This window comes from Chiroxiphia lanceolata, chromosome 7 (genome assembly GCF_009829145.1).
Source record: "Chiroxiphia lanceolata isolate bChiLan1 chromosome 7, bChiLan1.pri, whole genome shotgun sequence".
NCBI lineage: Eukaryota > Metazoa > Chordata > Aves > Passeriformes > Pipridae > Chiroxiphia > Chiroxiphia lanceolata.
Window position 1 is genome coordinate 13,178,959 of NC_045643.1, and position 24,884 is coordinate 13,203,842.

Genomic DNA, 24,884 nt, shown 5'->3' on the forward strand with positions numbered 1-24,884 from the left:
ATGAGTTCTGTTTTTGCACACCCCATCCTGAAGGGCAGACAATGCTACATTTATGACAGCACAATTTCTCTGATATATATATCTCACAGGTTTCCCTCACTTGCATTAAATCCTCCATAGTTTCTCTACATACACTACTCTAGAAAAATTTAAAAAGTAAAAATAAAAATATAGCATTTTTTCCTACCTGTACATTCAGCTTTATTTATAATGGCTCGAAAGAGAGAAAGACGTAATGGTACAATTGCACCAAACTATCCTACATCCACCTCAGCTGTTCTACTGACAGTATGAGTACCAAAAAAAAGTTACATGAACTTTCAAAATTACACATCAATTTTTAGCATTATCACACAATGACAAAAAAGTTATCAACTTTATACATATAGAAAAAAAAGAACATTTTTTAAGAACCACAAACTTACTAAAAATATATATTTTACCATACCTTTTTTTTTTTCCCAGAGAGTTGATCTTAACACGTTATAAAGAAAATTATTTCTTCAGCCACAAGTCTTTGTATTTTATTTTTATTTAAAATAAAAAGTCACACAAATGATAAAATATTTTGTTTTGGCCATTTGGCTCCCTCCTGCAAATTGACACTTTATAAAAACCTTCTGTACTTTTTTCCCCCTCCCTCTCTCCCTCTCTACTACCTCCAAGATGGTAGGAAAGTTGTTGTTTTGGAGGGCAGAGGAGCCGCTCTCTGATGTTATGTCCTCTCGGTGCCTGTAGTGGTGCTGTAGGAGGCTGCTGGCTCTCTTCTTGAGCAGCCCCAGCAGCCCTGCCTTCTTTGCTGGAGAATATATTCAGGGATTCCCCTTAATAATCACCTACCCTCTGAGCACTTTGTAGTTTTAAAATAATAAAGAGCCCCCAAAGCTTTCTCCCCACAAAAAGCAGGATCTTCTCAGAGACAGGGGGGCAGCAGCTCCTCAGCACAGAGCCCGAGCACATTCCCAGTCCCTCTGCTGGGGAGGAAACTCTGATCTGTCAGCCCAACAGAGGGAAAGGGGGGAGAGGAGAGAGAGGAGGGAAAAAAAAGCAGCTGGAAAGGTAAGCCAGGCCCGGCCTGCATCCCCGGGCTCGCGTAGCGCGGCAGGCGGTGCGGAGGGTGCAGGGCGGGCGGGGAGGTGGGCTACGCGAGGCCGGGGATCGGCCGGGGCGGCGTAGGCCGCGGCGGGGGGTGCGGGGAGCCAGGGGGCTTTTTGAGCCTTTCGGGCGCCGGGAGGAGTGCCGGAGGGGGGTGAGACGGCCGCCGGAGCCCAGCGGGAGGGTCGGGGTGCGGCGCCTTTGCCCGGGAGGTGAAGGGCGGCGGGGGTGAACGGGGCGGGGGGGTGCTAGGCCTCGGCGCGGCGCGGCCCGGCCGCTCCGCTCCCCGCCCCGCCGGGCCCCCCGCGCCGGGCCCCGGGCCCAGAGCGGGCCGAGCCCCGCCGCCGCCGGGGCCGGACGGTCGGGGGGAGGCGGCGGGGGCGCCGCGGCCGGGGCTGCTCCCCCCACCCCCCAACCCCCCGCGCGGGCCGAGGGGGCCGCGGGACGGGGGGCTGGGGGCGGCATTAATTTGCCGAAATGACTTTTAATGAGCGGCGGGGGGGGGGGGCGCACCCCCTCCCCCAGCCCGATGCGGGGCCGTGGCGGCGGAGGCGGTGCCGGTCCCGCGGGGCTGCGCCGGCCGCGGCCTGGAAAGTTTGGCGGCGTTTTTGGGGTGCCTTGCCCCCCCCCCCACCGCCGCCGCCCACCCCCCGCCTGCGGCTGTGGTGCCGGTGCCGGCAGGGCGGGGGCACCCCGGGATGCGGCCGCGGCCCCCCCGCCCGTCCTGTGCCCCCCTGCCTCCCCCCCCCCACCCCGGTGACCCCCTCCGGCCGGGCCGGCGGTGGGCGGATTCGCCGCACAACTTTTTGGGAGGGAGTGGGGGTGCGGAGATGCCCTCGCAGTGCCCCCCCCCCCACACACCCTACAAGCTGCCGGAACGTGTGGCCCCGGCCCGGCCCCCGGGGCCGGGGGCGAGGGGCAGGGGGTGTCCCGGCCGCACCTTCGCGCCCCGACACGTGCGGGGCTGACGGCCGCCAGAGCCCCGCCGGGCCTGGGCAGGGGTCCCTCAGGCACCCGCACTGTCCCGGGACCCGCTGGCGTTATCGGGACATGGGCAGCAGCGCACGGGCCCCTCAGCCAGAGGAGGGAATCTCCTCAGCAGCCCCTGCACAACCAGGGCTGTGTCTGGCCGTGGGCCCCGGCCCCTCTCATGTCCCCACTGGGGCACCCCGGCTGTCCCTGTGCGCCGGGGACCCGCTGGGCTGGGGGGGGTGTGTCTCTGTGAGGTGCTGCTGCCCCCCAGGACTGCAAATGAAAGGATCCTTTTTTTCAGGGAAAAGAACGTCTGGTAGTTGTGAAGTGAGTGCACTGGGAGACCCGCCAACGCGCTTCACCCCGCACAGGTGAAACAGCTCCGGTTTCTAATGCGGGAGGTGGCGTGTTTTGGTCAAATGTTCCTTAATATGTCTTTTAGCTCAGAATGCTAATGGCTTTGTACAAGTAACCTCAAGTGAATTTTAGAAATTGCGGTAACACTCACCTTAAGCCTTATACCATCTGATTGAAATACATAGATCTATAGTTAGTTCTAACTTTGTTACTCAACAACATATGATGAAGGTTTATTTTAAGGCCCTTTTCAGTTTTTGAGGATTGGGAGACTTAAAAATGGAATTGACAAAATTAGGGCAGTGCGTAGGTGAGTGCCCTGTCCCATTGACACACCTGTACTGGCAGTGTTTCATGCTAAGACCATCCCCACCACTGCTGATTGCTGAACTGGAGTGCTTGTGTTTTGTATGAAGCTGTCACTTACAAGCTGGCGATGTTCAGCCTTTTACATGAATTGTTTGTAATATATATGACGATCAGGCAAGTTTTATAAATCGTAAAGCTAAATTATCTACAGAAGGCCACCCAAAATTTACTTACTGAGAGTTGTTTTGATGTTCAGTATTTTTGTGATGAGTGGAATGAATTTGTACGTAGGGCCTGGTCCTACAGAAATGCATATACTTTGTTCTCACAATATGGTAAATCATCAGGAGATACAAATTTACTGTAATACTACACTGAAATTCCAATAGCTTATAACTGCTGAAAGACTGCTCTACGAGGAGCTCTACTCCTTTATTTATTGAGTATTCCTTCTGGAGCAAAAATAATATTTCTGTTTGCCTTCATAGTATTGGGACTAAAAATAAGACTAAGGTATTTTGTTTAACCTCATATTCAAGGGCAGGTTATCTGTTATTTGAATGAATAAAAGACTTGGACTTTTTTTTTGTTCAAGTACAGATGGTGGTATGTTTAATCTCTGCTTTCTTTCAGGATCATGGTTTTGATATTTTGAGATAACATTTTTAAAGTGCATTTCTCCCATGTTGCAATGGCCTAGATATTCCATTTCTTGCTGCATCTGAAGGCTACCTCTCTGCCTGCTCACTGTAACCCTAATCTGGGCCTGTTTAAAACTGTGTTGAAATAAGTGTGCCTCTGTGCAAGCGTGAGCATCTGTCTGTGAGGATGTGATTGCAGGACTGGGGCCTGAGACCTTCTGCTCAAATAGAGAAGTCCTTGTTCAAAAGACTTTCAAGATATGGAGCTCATCTTGAACCTTAGGTCAGGAATACCAATGTCTAGAAAATTTTTTGAAACTTATAGGAATGTGCTCTTGGCAATAGTTATGAATCTTCCTACCTAAGACCTTTTCTCTTTAGAAATCCTTCGAAGTTTCTAAAATTCCTGGAGTCTTAAATATTTGGTTTTAGGCTTTGGGATATCTTTGTCAAATTTTCTATAAGATACTATTTATCATTAGTGAATCAGCTGAAATGAAAAGTTCATTTGTTGTAGGAAAACAAAAAGAAGAACCTGGTCCGTTTGGTAACAAAATGAGTTACTTTTCCACCTCTTAGTTATGTTTTCTGCTGTTGATTTGAACTAGTTATAAGTTTCTTAAGTTCTCTAGTGGTTATTACTATTAGGAATAATACTTCAATTCTGTATTTATTACATTATATTCTGGAACATAATCTGTATTACCAGTGTTGCCTAAAATACTCTCCTGCTTTTCTCCTAATATATCTGCAGTATAAACTGCCTTTTTCCAGAGTTGAAATAATAAGCTTTCTAAAAAGGCAGAATGAGGGCAATGTTGCTTCTATCTTCCTAGGTAGATCTTAACATATGAAAAAAGTAGTCCAAAATATGATTCCAGGTGGTAACTAAAAATATCTAGTAAGATCTTAACATGTTGAGTGCCTTGATCTGTCAGGTTACTTCCATGCATGTTGCAGTACCTGCACTTCATGGGTCTTCTTGAGTAAGGATTCTAGTTAATAAAAGCATTCTGTACAGGAACTCTTGTAGTTGGCTTTGGTTGCTTCCCAGTGTTCTCTGTCTCAGTATGAATGCTTTTACTGACAAAAAGACACTTGTTTCCAGAATTACAGAAGTCTTGGTTTGGTAGTTGAGTATCGTAGAGAATTGAGCTGTTAAAAGACTAGAACTAAGCCAAAGTTAGGGTTAGATCACAGAACGGGGACGGAAGTTACAACTTTGTAGTGTTGATGTTGATCACAATTAGATGTGGTGCAGAACAAAGCACTTCAAAGAGAGGTATTAGTTGCTATGAAACAGAAAAAATGAATCTTTCTGCTTTCCTCTTAGAAATGTAATTTTTATTAATACTGATTGGAAAAGTTTTGCTATAAGTCAGCTTTAAATGCATGTCTTTTTATCATGAATTTTATGGTCTCTGTTCATCTCTGAGTGGATTCCATGTTGCCAAACATCTTACACTCTGTGTATTTTCTTAGTCTCAGCAAAAAGGTCAGACAGTGGCGATGCAGGTAATTGTTCTTTCTTGGTCAAGTTTAGGAATGGACAAAACTACTATTTGTGCTGTTTGTGTTTGTGGAAAAGCTGAGGTTCTTATAGATCCACGTTCCACTTCTGGCCCCAAGTTAATGGTTTTGGAAGCATATGGAGAGGATTGTACCTTGTCTATGTCTATGCTGTGTCCATGAACACAGCAAGCAATTTAACATGAAATTTGTGCTAATATTAGCAAAAGCAAAACAACACAGTTAAGACCTCTGTAGTCGTGCCTTTTGTTTGGATGCAGTGTGTGAAGCTCTGAGCTCAGTCCTCTTAATTATACATCTTTTAACCACCAGCATATAATTGCCTTGCAATTTACAATGCATTTGGGGATTCCATTGCCTAAACGGGTCTTACGTACATTGAATGTTAAGTTCTGAGCATATGTTTAAGAATGTATCAACCCACATGATTTAAAATATTCTAATATTTTTGTCGCAGCATTTGCTTAAAATGACTGATTTGAGTTTTGAGGCTATAATGCTTTGGGCTTTCTCGTAGTGACTAAGCCAATAACTTCAATGCAGACTACAGATGATGTCAGGTACCAGATTTCTATAATGCTGGTACTCAGGTATGGTATAGCAAAGATTGCCCCTAGAGTTTTCTGCTGCACTGTTTTCTAGGCTCTCTGAAGGACTGTTTAAGTGTTTTGGAAAACGGTATATAGAGTGCAGAGCTACAACTTTGTTGTCTTGGAGCTGATGTGCACCGCAAGGTAGCTGATTATGCCTGCTTGCTGCTACTAAAAGCAGCTGGGAGCTGGCTTCTTCCAGTGTATGATAGCAGGTATTGGCAGTTGCACAGGTGTGTACCTCTGTGTATTGAAGTCTTTAATTTGTCTTTTTACGGTCATTTTGCAAACCACCTTCTGTTTTCTTATGGACCACTAGTGGCTGCACTCAGCAGGACAAGTAGCTCTGCTCTAAGTGCTGATGTCTCAGAGTGTGGCCTTGCTCTGTGTCCTGCCTGTCCTTGCTAGGGTGCTAAGTTTGTTAGTATTCGCATAGGGCTTTAGCCAGAGGGAGGAGATTTTCTTCCAGTCAGCTGCTCAAGAATAAAAAATGGGAGAAGGGGAGAAATTAATGTGTTATGAAATGAAAAGTGTTAGTGGTAACCTCGTTAGAACATGAGAAATACTCTGCTGGATCAGATTGGGTTGAATCCAACCTAATGTTCTCTCTCGGACAGTAGGAATAAGTGATGCTATTTAGGAAGAGCATGAAAGCCCAGCCACTTTTTTATGTTTTCTTCTCTTACTCCTCTGCCATCCATATTTGTTAAATTGGTCATGCTAGCAAGTACATTGCTTATGTCCCCATTGTCTACGAACTTTCCTATTGTCTTTTTGAACCTGATGGTACTATCTGCTTCCATAGCCCCCTGTGACAGCAAGTTCTAGCAGTTTACTTTAATATGTTTTGAGTCAATCTCTTAGTAACTTCATCAAGCATCCCTAGTTCTAATATTGTATGATATGGTATATGACCATTCTGTATTCACCTTATTTCCTACCATGATTTTTTAAACCTCAGTCATGTATTACATCATTTGGCAAGGATGCACATTTTTGGATTCTCTTCTGTTCTTTGCCCTGTTGCTTCTAGCTCAAAATCTTTTATTTAGAAGCAGTTGGTTAAGGCATGTCTAGGTTCCTCAAGAAGCAGCCTCTGGTTTCTCATTCATGGGTTGTGGCTAAAGCTAGTTTGAGCACATATGGGCATAACTTATGTTTCTGTTGAACCTTTCTACAGCTTTGGTGTAGAGTATAAGTGCAAATCTGAAACAGCTCCCGGAAAGTTTTGTATCCTGATATTTTTACAGTGAGTACAGCTGCTTAAGCATTTGATTTTTCCAGGGGAAGTCCATGTTTCCGTCATCTCTTACTGAATCCTGTGGGACAAAAATAATTTCTCCCCCACCCACTATTTAGCTAAGTGTAGTTTCAGTTCTCTTCAGTTAAGTGACATGTGCGTATTCCATGTTCGTGCTACTTTTTATGTAGCAGCAAAAAGCTCTGTTAAGAACTCCTGTATATTGTTAAAAATAAAACACTGCATCAGGTTAAATCAGAATTAATAGATTTAAATGTCTTCATTATTTTTGTATATGTGTGTGTTTATATATATATAAACACACACTTACATGATGTGCTATGGAAGTAAAAAGAAAAAGCTCTTTTTAGATTAAGTACAATTTCAGTCTCTGATCCTGGCAGTGTATCTGCATAGTGACATGTCTTTTGGGGAGTCTCTGGAGGGATCTACCAATAACGATATAACTGCAAGTTTGGGAAAGTTGCTGTGGATTTTTTTTAATGTAACATTGGCTTCTAGGTATATTAGCTTTCTTGTTCATTGCACTGTAGTTGCACTAGTTGATTCCTATCGGGATTTTTAACATGGTTATATTTGCATGAGCTTCTCTTAGTGTATATATCGACCCAAAAATTCATGTTCATGGTCATTGGTTTCCCTGGGGATTATTCTCAGTATTTTTGCTTGAACATTTTATATGGCATTGTAGTTATACCCTGTATCTTTCAGACAAGTAAGAAGTAAAATACCATGCCTGCCCTAACACAGTCAAGTTAAATGCAAAAATAAGACATAATTATGAGTTAAATCCAAAATTAAGACTGCAGTCACAAGAATAAATCTAGGATTATAGTGGCTGGGAACTGTGGAGCACTTTCTTTACAGAAGCTTAACAGAGGCACACAAGGTATGCATTTCTTGCTGTTTACTTTGGAACCATCCTGAAGAACTCTTTTTCTTTGGTCTGTTGCTTGATAATCTTCAGAAAAGAAATATTGCTGGGTTGTGCGAAAGTGAGAAGGTCATTGATCTGTCAGAAACTCTGCAAAGCATGATAGTAGTAGCTTGAATGAAGGTTGTAAATAAACCAGAAAGAAATAGAGAGCAGCATGTGAATCACCCCAGCTGCAAGATGCACTTGGTCTTTCAAGTTTTACATCCTGTCCAGTATGCCACCAAATACAAGCTTTGGTTAACTATTGAGAGAAGCAAACTCCAGAGCAAAAGGCTTTCTGTCAGCATTGTTACATGTGTGAGATGCAATTAGTTAAGACTCATTTGATTACTTTTGCTGCCATAGTAATGAAGAAGTCTGTCTCAATCATATGGGATCCAAACCTGGATTACAACTCCTGTATGGGTCATCTCCCCGTAGCATTTATGTTTTTCATTCATGTCATTGCTGAATAACACTGAAGTGTATGTCAGTACCTGCCCGAGCACAGGTGTCTGAAAGGATTATTTTGTCCTTAACATGCTAAAGAAGAGAGAGTTCCCTCTTCCCATTCTGTATTTTTGAAGGGCACAGTCAATAGTGAGCTTTCTTGTTCTTGACTGATGTGTTGTGGAAAGACATAGTCCAATGATCGGTTTCAAATATGTGTAGTATGTGCTTCCATGCATTGAGAAAAGCTGGGAAAGGTGATTGGAACTGGACTAGGTGTCTGTGCTTGTGTTGTGGCTACCTGGTGTAAACAAAGCAGAAGGCCCCTGCCTCTGGGGTGCATGCTTGCATGTGTGCTTGGAAAGGGAAAACGTGTATCAAGAGGAAATACAAAGTTATCCTCATTATTGTCTGAAATGATAAATCAGGTCACTTGTGGTAGTTAAATTTTGTAGCCCGTCTCCATTCTTTATGCCGTATATGCTGCACGTGTGTGTATACAGCTCTTTCAAGAATTTTTTAGCATGTTTCTAAATCTTAAAGCGTCCTTCTGCTTCTACAGCTAGATATATGCTAATGAAAGACCAGTTTTGTGCAGTTTACTCCTAGATGTGTGATACGGCGTTTTGTTTTGCCCTAGTGACTTAAAGTTGCTTTTCTAGATCCCCCAGAGCCATTGTGCTTGTCATTTTCTCAAGGCACTTTTATACAGCAGAAGGTGAAGGCTTGTACCTTTACAAGAGGAAAGTGCATCTTTCCTACAAAGTCTGTGTAGGCTTCCTCCTTCCAATCATGTTCTTGCCATTTTGGGCCTTGGGAACGAGTGAGTTCACTGACATGGTATTCTGTACATTTGTCACATGCCTCTAATTTATTATGTATTTCCTGAATATCCCCTCTACGAACATTCCTTTCCTTGGTGTATAACACATATGAAACTGAACTAAGTACTGAATACACCATGTTTAAAAGAGTTCGTTCCAGTGCTTCAGGATGGCCTTTCTGAATAAAAGCTGCCTTAAGCTTAATGTAGCAGAGTAGCTGCAGAATATATATAATGTTAATTTTATTTGGAGCTACTTTGAGATGGTTTGGGTGTTTTGTTTGGTTGGTTTTTTTTTTTTTTAAATATGATTGCTGAAGACCTCCACAGTGTTAGGAACTGAAAAAGTACCTTATGATTGCATGGATTTGCACTGTAGGAGTGTATTTTAGGGGGGAAACCCCCCAGCCTCTTGTGGACGTTTCTGCCCTCCTGGCATTGATGGGGATACAGCCTCTGATATTAATACCTGCTTTCCCTAAAATAAACGCAGTGAGGTAGGACAAGCACTAAAGAACCGTGATGACCTCAGGAAGGACTGCATATTGATGCTTGCAGAAACTGTAAGCAGATACAAGAACTAGAGACTGATCATCAAATATGGTAAAGGAAGCTTTTTTTAAAAAGAAAACTTTGTTGCACTGACTGATTAAATAATTTTGCAGAGCAAAGACAGTCAGTGGTGGTTTTGTAAGTATAGATACTTGAAGTAAAACCTCTGCAATCAAATGGGTTGATCATCTTTCAACTTGATTTCTGAAAGCAAGTGATCTGACATTTAACCTTTTTCAACTTGTAGCTTCTAATCACCTTCTGGTAGATGAGTGAAGTTTTGTTTAGGAGGTTTAAGTGTGATGGCAGTAGACTTTTCTTTTCCCCAGTAATTTCCCCCAGTTTTCCAAAGATCTGTAACTACTAATTGAAAACTGTTGGGCTAGTGGATTTGGCTTATTGGATGCTAGCTGAACCACAGGTTTGGTGACTACATCTGCCTGCTTACTTACTGAGCACTAGTAATATGCATTTTACTCTGACTGACATTGACCTTTTTGATATTTTCCTTAGACAATCTGCTTCATCTTGGTTCATCATCATTCCAGGATAGTGGTGTCCTTGGGGCTCTCTCTTGACATTGATATGGTACAGAAGATTTAAAATCAGGTATTGTTTTGGGTCCTTCTTTCCTGCCAAAATGGAACATGCAGTCTAGAACTGAATGCATTTCTTCTTTCCTTACGTGATTTGTCTTAACGTTTTGGTTCTTTCAGCTGATGTTCACAAGGAATAGAGTCACGTGATGTATGAAGGCAAACACATACACTTCTCTGAGGTTGACAATAAGCCCTTGTGCTCATATAGCCCCAAACTGTGCAAGCAGAGGCGACTTAACGGCTACGCCTTCTGTATCAGACACGTTCTGGAGGACAAGACTGCCCCCTTCAAGCAATGTGAATATGTGGCCAAGTATAACAGCCAACGCTGCACCAACCCTATCCCCAAATCTGAGGACCGTAGGTGAGTTGTGGTTATCTCTCTGCAAAGTGGGAAGTGCCTGGGATGTTGACACGAGTTTTCTTTGAAGTTGCTGCCTGGCTTCAGGATGAGGGTGGAACTGGCTTGAGTGAATTGTATTCCAGGATGTTCCTTTGAGGATTTTGTTTTAAGACCAGTAAACTTTATTTTATTTTCTGTGGGAGTCAAGTAACTCGGAAGGGGGGCAGTAACTTAGTCCCAAGGAAGTTTATGAGAGAGTTCATTGCTTTTCTCAAATTCACCATAAACTGTGGATCAAACCACAGTATCAGCTGTTCTGACTAATTTGCTTTGTCAGTCACAGTACCTGCTCTTAAAAAGGCCTGCTTGTTTAGCCAGGAGTGCCAAAAGCACACTTCCATCTGCTTTTTCAGGACAAACAGTTGAAAATGCATATCTTCTGGGCACAGGGAACAGTGACACATAGAGACAAATCCAGAATTACAATTCAGTGTTTGTGATTTGGTACCGATCTGTAGTGTTGTATTACTGGAATAAAATAAATATTACTTGATAACAGATGAGCCAGCTGGGAAAGTGCTGTCCACTCCCTTTCTTCTTTGCTTCTCTCCTTTCTCTCACCCTCCTTGCCCAAATGAAGATGCCCAAGGTGTCCAGGTATTAAATGCCCTGCAAGAGATAGTGCTTGAAAGTTGTTGAGAGCTGGAATTCAAACTAGATTTCCTGAATTGCAGCCCATACTGTAGCCACAAGGGCATTCTTCCTTGCTCTTTAAGGCTTCCTGAACACTAGTCTCATTGGTGCTGCTGGGGCTGAAATAGCAGAATTTGTCTAATCTTGTCTGACAGCTATATATGACTTTATTTCTTTGGAGTTGTCATTGCAGGGTTTGCCAGTAATACAGTATTTCATTAATGTCTGTGTTAACTATGTGAGGCTTGTTCAACAAGAAATGCTTTTTAAACCTAAAATATAAACAAAATATGCCAAAAAAAGTCAAACCACTATTCACTGACCTTTCACATTATTAGCTGCCATTCACTAACCTTTTGCATTATTAGCAGTGTTCCCACTGTGCCCTACATATAACTTCCTTCTCAGCTCACAGCTCCCTCTCTTGTCTGAAACAACAGTTGGACTGTGCTCTAAATTAACTTGCACTTCACCTGCCATTTCAGTTGAGGAGACTGATGAAGTGAGAATAAAAACATGAATGTTTGTCAAAAGCTGTAGGGCAAATGCTCAAATGGCACAAGATGAATAACTTTAAGCTGTAATTTGACAGTCGGTGAGTGTTTCTTTGCTACTGTACAATTGAGGCTCTTTGGAAATAAGCTCGCAGGAATGATCATGGAAATGGTTAGCACAAATGGTATGCTGTAATTTCAGATGCAAGAGCTGACTGAGCCAGAGTTGCTGTTTACCAGGGGTCATACTTGAAAACAATAGGAGTAATAGTACTTAATGACACTTCTTTATGTCTCATATGTTCCCATGGAATTTGCGATTTTTCTTTACACCTTGAATTGAGTTCACACTTTGTTCTTTTTGATTTTTCTCAAGTTAAAGTGAAGTGTGGTCATGACATCTGGTGTATGTTATATTAGAATAATTCAATTGCATGTCGAGTGTCACATTACAGTACTTGAAGAGGACAGCAGGTGTCTGAAGGAGAAAATAAACTTTTAATTTCAAATGAGAGGATGTGATAGTTTGAAGGAATATTTTAAAAGACTGCTTCTCAGGGCAGAGTTTAGTTTTAACAATAAAATTTAATGAATGCTAGTGATAAGACTGTGGCTCCTCTGAACTTTTTTTTTTTGGCAGGCAAACCTGTATCTGTTTCTTAGGAGACTTTCTTCACACTCCGTTCAATATAAAGATGTTTACTGTGTCTGAGTTCTTCACTCATAGCTTTTAATTTTTTGTATACAAAATTACTGTCAGATGGTCATTTTGTCACAGTTTTACACATGTAACTGTACATGATCAGAAGCAGGCTGTATGATGCTCTGACAGCTATCTTCTTTTTATACTTTTAAAGATTATAAAAAAAAAGTCAAGAAGATGCATGCATTATATGCCAAAAGCTTCATAGTCTGTCCACAGATAATTAAAAAGAATTATCACTTGACCCTGACAAATGAGATGCTACCAGCCACAAAGATGTTTTATATTGTGCCCATATTATTAGATTTCTTATTAACCGTTAACATTAATAGATCTACAAATTAGATCTATTAATAGTGTGACTTCAATGCCTTATTTGAAGTCTAGTTTCTCTATTCACTATCTTGTTTTTTTTAAAGAACATATCTATGAGAAGATACAGACATAGGTTTTGTATTTGTATTTTCTCTGAATACATCTCCTAATTCTTTCTTAGCCAAATACAGACATACATAATGAAGTTCAACTTAATTTTTAAATATAGGGTTATTACAATTTGGTTGGGTTAAACACCATTTAAAATCTCCTCTTTCAAGACAATCTTTAAATATTTTGTTTATATGCAAGCTGTTCCCCAGTTTATTGGATCTTAAGTAAGTGATGGAAATCGATACCAGTCTGGGATGTACTGAGAAGCAGAATGCAGCTGTAGGTAGAAAAACTCATGGTCTGAATTCTTGTCCTCCTAGTGGATGAGGGAAACTGTCCAGCTGAAGCCTTCAGAGCCCATCACATTTTGTGTGCTTCATGTTTTGATGATTTTAATGGATATCAACCCACTGCTCTTACCGTTTGTGTGGACTTCACTTGATCTTGCACACAAAAAATGCTTTTGGCACTGAGTAGGGAAGGGGGCAAAAAATTGTATTAGATACTCAATGTGATACTGTCAGCTGAGAATAACTCACAGACAGGTTACAGAGGTGACAAACTCAGCCACTAAGACAGGCATATCAGAACTGGCTCTTATAGGCCCAGCTTGACTCTAATGGGTTTCATGCTCAGAGCTATGTGAAAAGCCTTGTGCTACTTGCAGGTGCTGTACTAGTCTTCCCAGTAATCTGACTTCATGGAGCATGAACTATTAATGCAGACTCTGCAGTACTGGATAAAGTCAGAGCCAGTTGGGTCCAGGGCCAACTAAAAAGCCATCCTGGAAACTGAAGGATGGGGGACTGGGTGTGCTTGCCCCCCTCGCTCTGTGTGGGACCAGCTAGAGCCTGACAAGGTCAAGGTTGAGTTGGTGCTAATCTGCTATGCCTAGCCTAGCCCAAACTGCTTGTGTGTAGTCTTCTTTACCCAGAGGAGATTGAAGTGCTCTTCCTGGCTTCTTCCTGCTCCTGTTAGTCCAAGATATTCCCGCATCAGTTATGCTGGAAGACAGAGAGTTGATAGAGCCTTAAAGCACAGAGCCAAGTCGTTGTATACTGGAGTCTGCAAGTGCATGTGATCTGTATGTTGTAGCCTGACATCTATAGGTTTGTGTCCAGTTGGCTTTCAGTGGTGCAGTATGGTCAGTTTAAGAGCCAAAGCTTTATTCTCTGCCATATAAGAATTATTGTTTTAGAGTTAAATGAAAAAACCAAAGCCTGAATAGCCTAAAACTCAGAGACTTTTAACAAGCTTATTACCTTTTCCTAGCTTTATTCACCTTTTCTATTTTTTTCTTGTTTGTACAATGAAAACAGACTATCCAGTTTCACATCAGCAAAAGCACAAGATGACAATATTTAAGTTTTGAACAATATGAGAAGCATTCACATTGAGCAAAACACTTTTTATTGGCATAAGAGGGAAAAGAATTCCCTGGTGTTTGTTTTGTCTATTGTTTTTTTCTCCTGTCATACTAAAAGTACTGTTGTAACTGATACCAGTGTTGTTCAAACAAAATATTTTAAAAGTGCATAATTTTAAACATGGAAACAGTGCTTGTTGACTTTAAGGGAAGCTTTATTGAGCCCTCATTATATAATTTTATTTTTAGAAATGTGTCTCTCAGTATGAATTTACAGTATTCTAGTGTGTTCTAATAAGGACTCCACAAATTGCTGGCTTTCAGCTTGCCTCATCTAGCTTTATTTATTACTTACAACATAATATAATCAAGAAATTATTTAGACAGTAATAAGTAGCAGTACTTTTCAGACTTTTCTGATTTGTGAATCCTTATGATGTGGAACCCTCAAGAGGCTGTATATATGGAGATCATTAAAGAGCATATATGAATTTGATTTCTCTTTTTTACCTTTTAAGGACTCTTTAGAAGCTTCTCACACATTGCTTCTTTAGAGATGGGCCAACAGTTTGAAAGGCACTAAGCTGAAGTGTTAAACCTTTTGTGATGTTTGGTTTGGGCTTTTTTTTTCTCCATAAAGACCAGGAATAAATTAATTTTAACCTATTTGTTCCACAAAACTTACTTTTCTCAGGTTTGTACTGATCAGATTTTAAAGAATACCATCATGGCTGTTTCCTTATTCATAAATACTTGGATGTAGACATCACTTTTTCCTTATATCTTTGTTTTCATCTATAAGCTGCAGGTTATAGATGGGATTCTTCAGGGGCAGAATTCTGATGGCTGGTAGCATTCTACAGAGGCAGGAGTGCCTGCCTGTGGGAAACAGGAAAAGAATCAGATCATGATTCCTACATTTCTATCACCTGCTTGTTTTAATCAGATAAAGATTAATTTTTTACTTTTTATTATGTTATCTGTGGACATAAATTGTGATTTTTTTTTTAAACTTTTATGACAAATTCTCAAAAACTTTTTTTAATAACATGGCTTCGAAAGTCTTTCACATTAGAATTTAAAGTCTATGTTTGTGGATTGTATGCATACATATTCTTGGCATTGTGTAAATATTTTCTAGCAGGAGAGAATTTGTTTTTATAGCTAGATTTTTATTTGCAAATAATGACCCTTTGCAGCAGATATCTAGTGAGATTTTCCTTATAAGAAACTGCTCTCCCTACTACAGTGGAATTCATAATAATAATGTGTGCATTAATGAAAATGTTAACTATTTCCACTGAACAAACAGGCAAATGAAAGGAAGTAGTCTTCAATGTAATATTTCTTGGGAGCTTTTGAAATGATCGGTTAATGGCTTAAGTTCTTAATGTTTTATGTATCAGACAGTCCATTTATTTTGTTCACTTTGTTTTGTGAGTATTCACCCTATTGGAGAGTTAAGATTTTGAATGACTGTGTGTGACTCTCCTATGACTAATGAATGAAGACTTTTATATCTTAAGATTAGAGATTGTCCCTTGTATAACCTTTTGTTTTCTGTTACATGTTGGGAGCACCACAGTTACCTGTTTTATTAGAAGCAGTTGTGTACACTTCTTATAAAACCTCTTGTGTTTCGATTTATATTTGCTTGAGATGTGTGTTTGGGTTTCCTTTAAGTGATGTCTTTTCTTCCTATTTTACTTATAGGAGTTTAGTTAATAATTGACTGCTTTTATTTTTCAAAGGTACTGCAACAGCCACCTGCAGGTACTTGGCTTTATACCGAAAAAGGAGAGGAAGAAAAAGAATGATCCCATAGAGGAGGTGAAGGTCAGGCATCAGATGGATGCTATGGCCTTCAGTCTGACAGTGCCCACCCTGGCCTTGAAGATGCCCAATGGACTGGATGGGATGTCCCTCTCCCCTCCAGGGGCAAGGCTTCCTCTCCACTACCTGGAGGCAGAATTAGAAGACCCCTTTGCTTTCAATGAGGAGGATGATGACCTAAAGAAAGGGGCAACAGTGAGGAAAAAGTTGCAGAGCAAGTTGGCTCAAAACCGGCAGCGCCAGAGAGAGACAGAGATTTTAAAAGTTCGCCAAGAGCACTTTAGCCCCATTCCTGCACCTTTGCAGCAGCAGCCTCTGCAGCAGCAGCAGCAGCACTCCCATCTGCCACCTTCATCAGCTTCGTTAAAGCCGACAGGGCTACCGCAGGGCATCGTCTGCAAGTCACCTCAACCTCTGAACACCAGCCTACCAATGCAGGGAGTGGCACCCACCACACACACTATAGCACAAGCCCGGCAGTTGTCTAACAAGAGACCTCTGCCTCTCCTGCCACCCGCCAGGGCTCCTGTCACGGACCCACCAAGGACTGATCGGGTCCTCATGAAAGCCACAGCCTTCTCTCCGCACTCGTCCTGCATGAGCCGGCTACAGAGACTGGTGAAACTGTGCACTCGAAAACAGCAGCTGGACACTGATCTGTTTCCTCATTTAGGTGAGCAGATAATAGAGGCACTGCAGCCTTATTTTTTAACCTAAAACCAAAAAAGGCGAAGGTCTTCTAGCCCTGTCCTGCACTCGTGTGCGGTCCTCACAAAATAACCTTGAGCTAGGTAATCTTGGCGTTTTCTTTAGCTCTGTTCTCTATGAAGGGAATGCCTGCATCCATCATATATGGTTTATGGCATTTTGGCTGGTTTTTATTCTTAATGTTCTGTTAGCCATTTGAGAAATGAAACTGAGGTGTAGAAAACATTGCTTGGATGATAGAGACATGATATAGAAGGTTTGCAACTCAAGTAGTAAAGGTGACACTAACTGTACCTACATGAGTGGACAAAGTTAGATTAAATATTAGATGTGTGACATGTGCACATTACAAAATGAATGCAAGTAGAAGTTTGGAGATTTGACCTGTCGTTCTCTGCAATCCAAATTTCCAGCTGACTTGATTGGAAAATTATAGCACAAGAGAATTTTTCTTGACCGAGCCTATTAGTTTATAGAAAGCAGATGAACAAAAAAAAGACCACTGCAGGAGAGCATCAATGTTGCAGAAGGTAATTGGAGGGTGGAGTCTAGTCCACATATCAGTGCAGGAATAGTCTTACCCTTACTTATTATCTAGAAACCATAATTCAATAGCTGCTTGTGAAAGTGTAAGGAAATACAACCGACTTGCTGGTATGGTAGTAGTGCTCTATGAGGCTTTGAAAAGGCAACTGACCTTGTGGTTTATTTGTCTGATGGTGAATACAGACCTAGGCACACCTATCTGCCCTTTTTGTCTTCCTCACCCACCAAAGTTACTTTTTGGCTTAGTTTTAGATTGTACTTTTCTAACAAGTAAAATACTAAAAGGGAAATGGAAATGTGAGTCAGTGTGTGATATTAGAGCAGGAACACTATTTATGATGTTTTTTAAAAAAAAGACTTCAAATAAATCTAGACATTCTTCATATAGTGTCTTATTTAATTGGAAACATCTGTAATTTTTGCTATTTCAATTAACCTTTCCTTAATTTGCTGTTAAGATCTGCCCTTTGGCACTCATGGGATAGCTTGACTATTTGTTCAGAAGATAATTAGCATACCCATAGCATGTCTCCAAAGGATGTTGTTCTTCAGAAAACAGCTTTGATGGTCCTATATATAATGCAGGTCTTTAGAGGAATGGCAACACCAGAGGCTTTTCTGAGTGTTACAGACCCCAATAGCTTCGAAAGTGACCTGTGCTTGAAAGACTGTAGAAAGATCTTTTCTGTATTTAATGTTTTACATTCTCAAGTGGTGAAGAGAATACATTTTACTAAAAAAGAGGCATAGTAAAAAAACCAATTAGACCTATACATGTACAGTTATGCAGATGCATAACTGTATGTGTATGCATTTAGAACAGTTTATATTTGGCAAAGTAAAAGAATTCACATATAAGTTACATGAGAGTGGAAAATATTCATTATATGTCTTAATATTAAAGACTAGTTATGCCAGTTCAGAGAACTTCAGGATTTCTTTTTTATGATAGAGTAGCAGTAGAGATGACTGCACAGAATCTTTAAAAGATTAAGCCAGTTTTATGTGTACCTACATCAGAGCTGTGTAATTGGATATTAATGTAACTGCAGTCTTCGGTGTCAGTATAGCTGAATCTGGATTAGATTTTATTCCTTCATTTCTGCAGTGCCCATTAGAAGCAAAACAACACAACTTCTGATTTTGTTTTTAAATTTTGGGTAAACAATTTGTTACATGGTTGTCAGTTGTGGACATCTTTATCAAATGATGATTAAGTTGTTTTTTCATTCCTTTATGAAAGGGGCATGAGGAAAAAGAACCACTTACCTTGAAAGTATAATTCTGACATCTCATTAAATTTCTTAATATGTCTTAATTTTGTTCAAATGCATGTCTTAAAAAATAAAAGGACACTGAAGTTCCTGAAAAATTTGGTTTCTGATGTTTGTGGTTCATGTTAAAGTGTTGCTTCTATATGATGAAGATGCTCCTAACGATTACATTCCAAGCATAGGTGTGTGTGTCTCTAACTGTGAAAGTAGGTGACCAAGTACTGATGTATTTCCCAAATTCAAGCATCTGACTTCAGAATCATCTCAGATGTAGTTGTTTAGTTTATTTTTAACAAAAATAAAATGCTCCTAACTCTTATCCCAACTGCTGCTCCATTTTCAAGGAGCACAGAAGGAAGCGAAAAAGAAAAAATGCTGACTTGCAAATGCAGCAGTGGAATTTTATCCCACCTGCTGCAAGAAAGTGGCAAGAATTTCACTGGATGTGGGAGAGAGGGTAGGAAAAGCTGTGAAAGATGAAGTTCCAGACAAAATGTTTCACCTGAGAACTTACTGGCCTCTTTCTGGTTGTCATGCTCAACAGTTGTGTGTTGATTGACTAACTGAGGCTGCTGGTGCACACAATACTGCATCATCATTAAATGAAAACGTGCTGCTTGGTAAAAGTGCAGGAGTGTTTTTGTCTCTCCCTTTAGCTCTCTCTTCGTGCATTTGGCCGGCAGTGACAGGAACTGAGCAGAGGAACACCCTGTGTAACTGTGTATCTATCTCTGTCCGTGATACTGTGTCTTGTGATTTTCGTATTCTTCTCTGTGTTAGGGCACAGTGAAGGGGTCAGAATATAAACAGAAATGAAATTGGCCTATTTAGATCATATAGTATTAAAATTTACCAGGTAGTCAGTTCTTTGTGACAGGGACTTCTCCCTTACCTTGTCTCTAAAGTTCCCGTGTGCTTGGTTATGAAAACTGTGATATTTTTCTGTGGGTAAGAAAGCTGGTGATTTTTCTTCCTCTGTTTATGGATAAAGAAGTCAGTAAGGATTTAAAAAAAAACAACCCTTGCTTATGACAAAAATCAGTGCATGCTATTTTCATGTTGCAATGGAGCCGCTACTGTAACTTTTCCTGTGTAATTGAGAATATTATATAATTTAATCAAACATAATTATGCTTGTAACTATACTACACGTTCACCTCTTATGCCACAGGTTGCCCAGAGGTTTATATAAGGTAGATACTCTTTTCATCCAGCTTTCATGTTTTCAATTCCCTTAGGGCTGGATTGGTCTGAAGACAGTGGAGAAGAGTTGGAGGATTCAGAGCAAACCTCCCCTTACCAGGTTGCATGGTCCATCCGAGAAAGCCTCGGCTATGAGAGACCTGAGTGAGTATCATTCTTTAGTATTCATGCTGGCCTTGATGGAATAAATCATGTCAATGTGAGTTTCACTTCAAGTGGAGTCAGTGGAACCTAAGTACTTGTTCAAGTGCTTTGCTGAAACAAAGGATTGTTTGAACTCATTTGTTTGTAAGAGCTATGAAACAGCTTGTTGCCTTCTGTCCCAGTTTTCAGCTAACTTAGAGACCTTTGTGCAGTCTGCTATCAGAAGGATGCATCAGGAAAGGATTTAAGCTTGTTTGTCTAAATTTAACTGAGTTTAGTGGGATTTATTAATTAACTTGTGTGCCTTGCTGAGTGGAGGTCCTGAATTATAACCAAATGGAGTTGGTATGGTTTCTTGTCTTTCCTACTGTTTGTGAATAACTTTGTTAGTAAACTTGCTACATTTCACTCATTAATCCTTATAGTATTTATGCAGGCTATTGTTTTAATGTGGTTTTTTTAAAGGCCATGGTATTTCTTTTCTTAATTAAGTGTTGTCTTAATTAAGTGTCTGTCAATACTTGTGAGCATTGAAAGGAAGTGATGTGATCAAAGGGATAAGCAGAGCAGGTATTAGCTGCTGGTGCAGAAAGGCTTATGGTGTTCTCTATATACTGCTAAACCATGAATCTGAACTTACAGCAGGATATGATAATATATGTCTATTAATATAAGTTTTAAGGTGCAAAGTATCCTGAGCATAGTATTGTAACAAAGAATGTTTTTAAAAAAGAAATTTGAGTCTCAATAGAATTTGATTATAATTTCTATAACATGATTCTCATTTACTGTGCAACTGGCCTTTTGGTATTACAACTTTCCTTCATTCGTTTAATTTTTAAATATAACACTTAGAATAATGGTGTTAATGAAAGTTTATTTTGTTATTACATGGAAATTCTGAAACTTGCTAAAACTTCTTGCCTTCTCTAAAGATTGTCCTCAAAGTGAACAACAAAGCTGTATCTGTCATCAGGACACACCCCAGGATGCTAAATACTAAGAGTCTTCAGTGAATCAAAGCTAATAAACAGTGTGTGGGCTTTTCTTTTCTAAAATAAAGGTGGTTTTTTTTGTTATGAATGGCCATCGTTTTTTAGGGCATCAGCAGTCAGAGAATGAGCTTTCACAAACAGTTTTAGCTTAAAAGACAGCTTTTAAATAAACTCTTTTGGGAAAACATGAACAGACTTCAGAATTTTAAATCATACATGTTTTTTCACAGCAGATATATCTATTAAATAACTTCCCTTACACTATTCTCTCTCTGACATTTGATTTTAGTCTTCCATATATCCCTATTTTTTTGTCAACTTATAAAGGTCATCTCTGTGTGTTTTGTTTTCTATTTGTCTTAACTTCCTTTGGATTCTTCCTACTCTTTTCACATATTGAGTGAAAAATAGTACCTTGTCTTGACACTTTCTGTTCCGTTCTAGCATTTTGTGCACCTCAGTTAAATGCTGTCTTAATTAATCATGATGGATAAAATTTTGTATGCTACTGGCTGCTTTTGTACTTCCATCAACCTACCCAGTGTTAGTCATTCAACAACTTTACTAATTTTGATTATGGATAAACATTCACTTGATGTAAGCCTTCTAAAACTTTAATTCCTATTCTACAAGCTTCTGTAGAGGTTTTTATTACCTGAAATGTTTCACTTTGACACTTCTGCAGTGTGATCTGTCTGCTGCTGAAGGTGATGAATTAGTTCAAACTATGTCTGGGGAGATTTGATTTGTCAAAATAACTCTGTCTTGCTAATCTGGCAGTGCAGACTCGTGGCTCCTAACTTAGTCAGCCAGTGACTTGTTACAGCTCTGAATTTTGGAGACTTATTTTGCCAGAAAATCAATGGAGATTGTTTCTTAAAACTTTTACTTTCTGAAATCACATCCCTTACGTTACGGGATTTAATTGCTGTTTTTTACAGTAAAATGAAGGCTATTTTTTCTCTGTTCACTTGTGTCTGAGCTTGTGGTCCCACCAGCCAACTTCATTCTGTCCTTTTCCATTCAGCTTCCTGGAAGACAGTGGAAGGGATGCTTCTCAGAATAGACTACTGAAAGAAAGTGAACAGTTAATTTCTGCTTTCCTGGACAGCTGGTTCTCAGCATTTCTGCTTATGTGATTGTGGGGGGAATCCTCTAACTTTCAGTTGAACTTCTTGTGTGACACTCCAGCTGTTCTTAACCTCTCAGAAATTCACCAGATTCGTTTAAAGTTAACCTCTTAACAGTGTCTGGTGTTAGCTGCGATAGTGCTTGTTTTTGTCTTACTAGCTGATACAGTGCTGTGTTTTGAGTTTAGTATGAGAATAATGTTGGTAACACCCTGATGGATTGATTGTTGCTAAGTAGTGCTTACCCTAAGTCAAGGACACTTTGGTTTGCCATGGTCTGCCAGAGAGGAGGTGCACCAGAGGGAGTGCAGAGGTGCAGTGAGGGAGCACAGCTGGTACAGCTGACCTGAACTGCTCAGAGGGATACTCCATACATCATGACCAGTGTATAAACTGGGGGGAGTTGTCAGGGAGGAGCTGAGCACTGCTCAGGGGTGGGCTGGGTATCGTTCAGTGGGTGATGAGCAGTAGTATAGGACATCACGTGTTTTTCTTGGGTTTTCTTTTTTTTTTGTCCCCAATTACAGTAAATAGTAACAGTATATTTTACTTTGTTTCCATTATTAAACTGTTCTTAGCTCAACCCACAAGATGTTTTTTTTCTGATTCCCCTCCCCATCCCACTGGAGGGAGAGTGAGGACGCAGCTGCCTAGTACTTAGCTGCTGGATGGGGTTAAACCACGAAAACACTAATATATTTTTTTGGTTCACTTACCTTCTGGCCTTTTAATCTGTAAAATTCATATTGTTGCAATCACCTGTGGAAATGCAGGCCAAATGTTTGCTTTTATTATTCTGTGCTTTAATTTTGAAAAATCGCGTTCCTGTGCTCCCAGGATTCTGGGATGCAGTGCTTTGAGGCAGGCACAAATGTTTGAGTTCAAATAGTAGCTCAGGGCTTGGTAGTGGGCACAGTGCAGGCTGGGTGGCTGGCAGAGAAGGCTGCCGAGGTGGGAGGAATCCCTTATGGGAGCAGCAGTTTGGAGAGAAAGCATGGGCTGTTCCCTGCTGCAGATTAGTGAAGCTTTCCCCTAGATTATTTGATTTCTGGGTTTGGTAGCTTGGAAGGTACTGGAAAACAAGTGACTTTATAACAAAGTGGTTTTTCACTTTGTACACTGAAATATAGATAAAGCAAGCGTTTCAAGTAGCAAGTTTGAAAAAGGAGTGAGTCCCTCCTCATACTACCCCACTCAAAGGAGCAAATATCAACACTGTATTGTCAAAGTCGGATTTAATAACTCACATTAACTAGAATAACTAAAAGAAAGAAGGGAAGGTTCTTCAAAACTTCTCTGTAAGGAGGGATTTGAAGTATAGTTGTTTGGGTATCTCAGAATAGAGAGAATGTTCTCCTTGTTCCCTGGTGGTGCCTGACTGCTCGTGCTACCCTTTTGCTCTTCCTTTCTGCTGCTTTGTGCTGTCTTTGTTTTCTTCATGAATACTCAGCAATAATTCCCCTGATGTTCACACATAACAATCTGAAAGGGAAGAACCATTTTGGACTATCAAATGGCTTGCGTGCACTTCCAGAAATCTTTTTAAAAATTAAATGCCACGCATTAAGTTGAACTTCAGAAGCTCTGTATGCAGTTTAAGACAATAAACTAAATAGAAGTTGTTAATCTTGTTTATGAAAGGACAATAATAAAAGTACCTTTCGTTTTCAGTACTTGACTACTGAAAAAATAAAAATAGGTTTTATTTTGGTATTTTTAGGTTTCTCTGAACATATAAACATTTTGGTTAATCTTACTGGCCTGAAAACAAAATTCTGAATAGGTTTTTAGAAACTATTTGGCTCAAAATAAGCCCTTGCCCACTGCAGGCATGATTTCTTTCTACTTCTTCATCTACTTTTTAAAAAGGTTTTCATAAACTGCATTTCAAAAATATTTCAGTGTACAGTGACTCTTTTCTGACTCTTTCAATGTGAGGGAAGTAAAAAGTCTTAAATATAGAGAAATTTACATTAAAAAATGCTGTTTCCACTTTTTGTTTTCCCCCAAAGAAAAAGTATTTTCTAATTTTTAACCATATATAAAATTAAATCAGTATATCTGCAACTTTGTTTAAAAGTCTTGGCCCAGAGCAGTAATGAAATATCTACAGATGTTAAACCTATCTATAAATATATATGCCATCCATGTATTCCCAGTTTTTATTAATACATTGGAAGAAGGAAAATCTATATTAAATAGCCCAGAATTAATTTTTTCTAAACAGGTAGTTTTTCCCAGTAAACATTCTTTCCTAAGAGATCGCAAAAGTGTATTTTCTTTTAATTTTCAGTGTAAAAATATTTTAAACATTACACATGTTAAATATTTTTAACAGGCTGTATTTGCTGCAAAGCATGTAATTGCATAGGTTAAATACTTGTAATTTATGCTTCTAGAAAATAATAATAATCTGATTTAACAAACAAAATACATGGAATGGTTTACTTTACATAAAACTTCATAAAAACGTGCATTTGTGTCAAGGCAGTGTTTGCTGCTGCAGAGTTTTTGTGGACAGCCCTAGTGGAGATGGCTGCAGTCTCTTAAATTTGGCCTGCATATAAATAGAGTCAGAGTTTCCAGAAAGGAAAGTAGGTCCTCGTCATATGGCTTTTCAGGGGCAGGTCTTCTATCTGCATTTCTGAATCTTACTGTATTTAGTAAATATCACGGCTGGTATTTCAGATCTCTTCTATTTCAGCTAGTTCTGGTCTGCTTTGCTGTGTGCAGGTTTGGGGGTCAGCTCATTCAGTCTTGCCAAGCTCTATAGTCTGAACCTTGTGAGCTTTTGATTTGCTTCATTTGCTTGGATTTCTCTACTTTCCCCTGCCCGCCCTTTGTGTTACGGATAGGAAAGTTAGCATAAAGTCTCTCTATTCTATAGGAAAAACTTAAAATTGAACAAAACCTACTTTTCTTAGATTC

The 24,884-nt window shown here is 40.1% G+C and overlaps 1 protein-coding gene across 6 annotated transcripts in view; it reads left to right on the plus strand.

Annotated features, from left to right (window-relative positions):
- The first annotated feature begins 653 nt into the window (after positions 1 to 653).
- The window catches only part of INO80D (INO80 complex subunit D), a 45,829-nt gene continuing 21,598 nt past the window's right edge, over positions 654 to 24,884 (plus strand). For 3 of the 6 annotated variants that reach the window (XM_032693089.1, XM_032693084.1, XM_032693088.1), the window contains exons 1-6: positions 654 to 1,059; positions 2,369 to 2,438; positions 10,010 to 10,105; positions 10,213 to 10,459; positions 15,875 to 16,629; positions 19,723 to 19,831. In XM_032693089.1, coding sequence (XP_032548980.1) covers positions 10,242 to 10,459; positions 15,875 to 16,629; positions 19,723 to 19,831 — 1,082 coding nt within the window. In that variant the 5' untranslated portion in view covers positions 654 to 1,059; positions 2,369 to 2,438; positions 10,010 to 10,105; positions 10,213 to 10,241. Of the gene's footprint in view, positions 1,060 to 1,228; positions 1,250 to 2,368; positions 2,439 to 10,009; positions 10,106 to 10,212; positions 10,460 to 15,874; positions 16,630 to 19,722; positions 19,832 to 24,884 lie in introns of those variants that run through there. The other 3 variants (XM_032693085.1, XM_032693086.1, XM_032693087.1) reach the window with 3 other exon arrangements.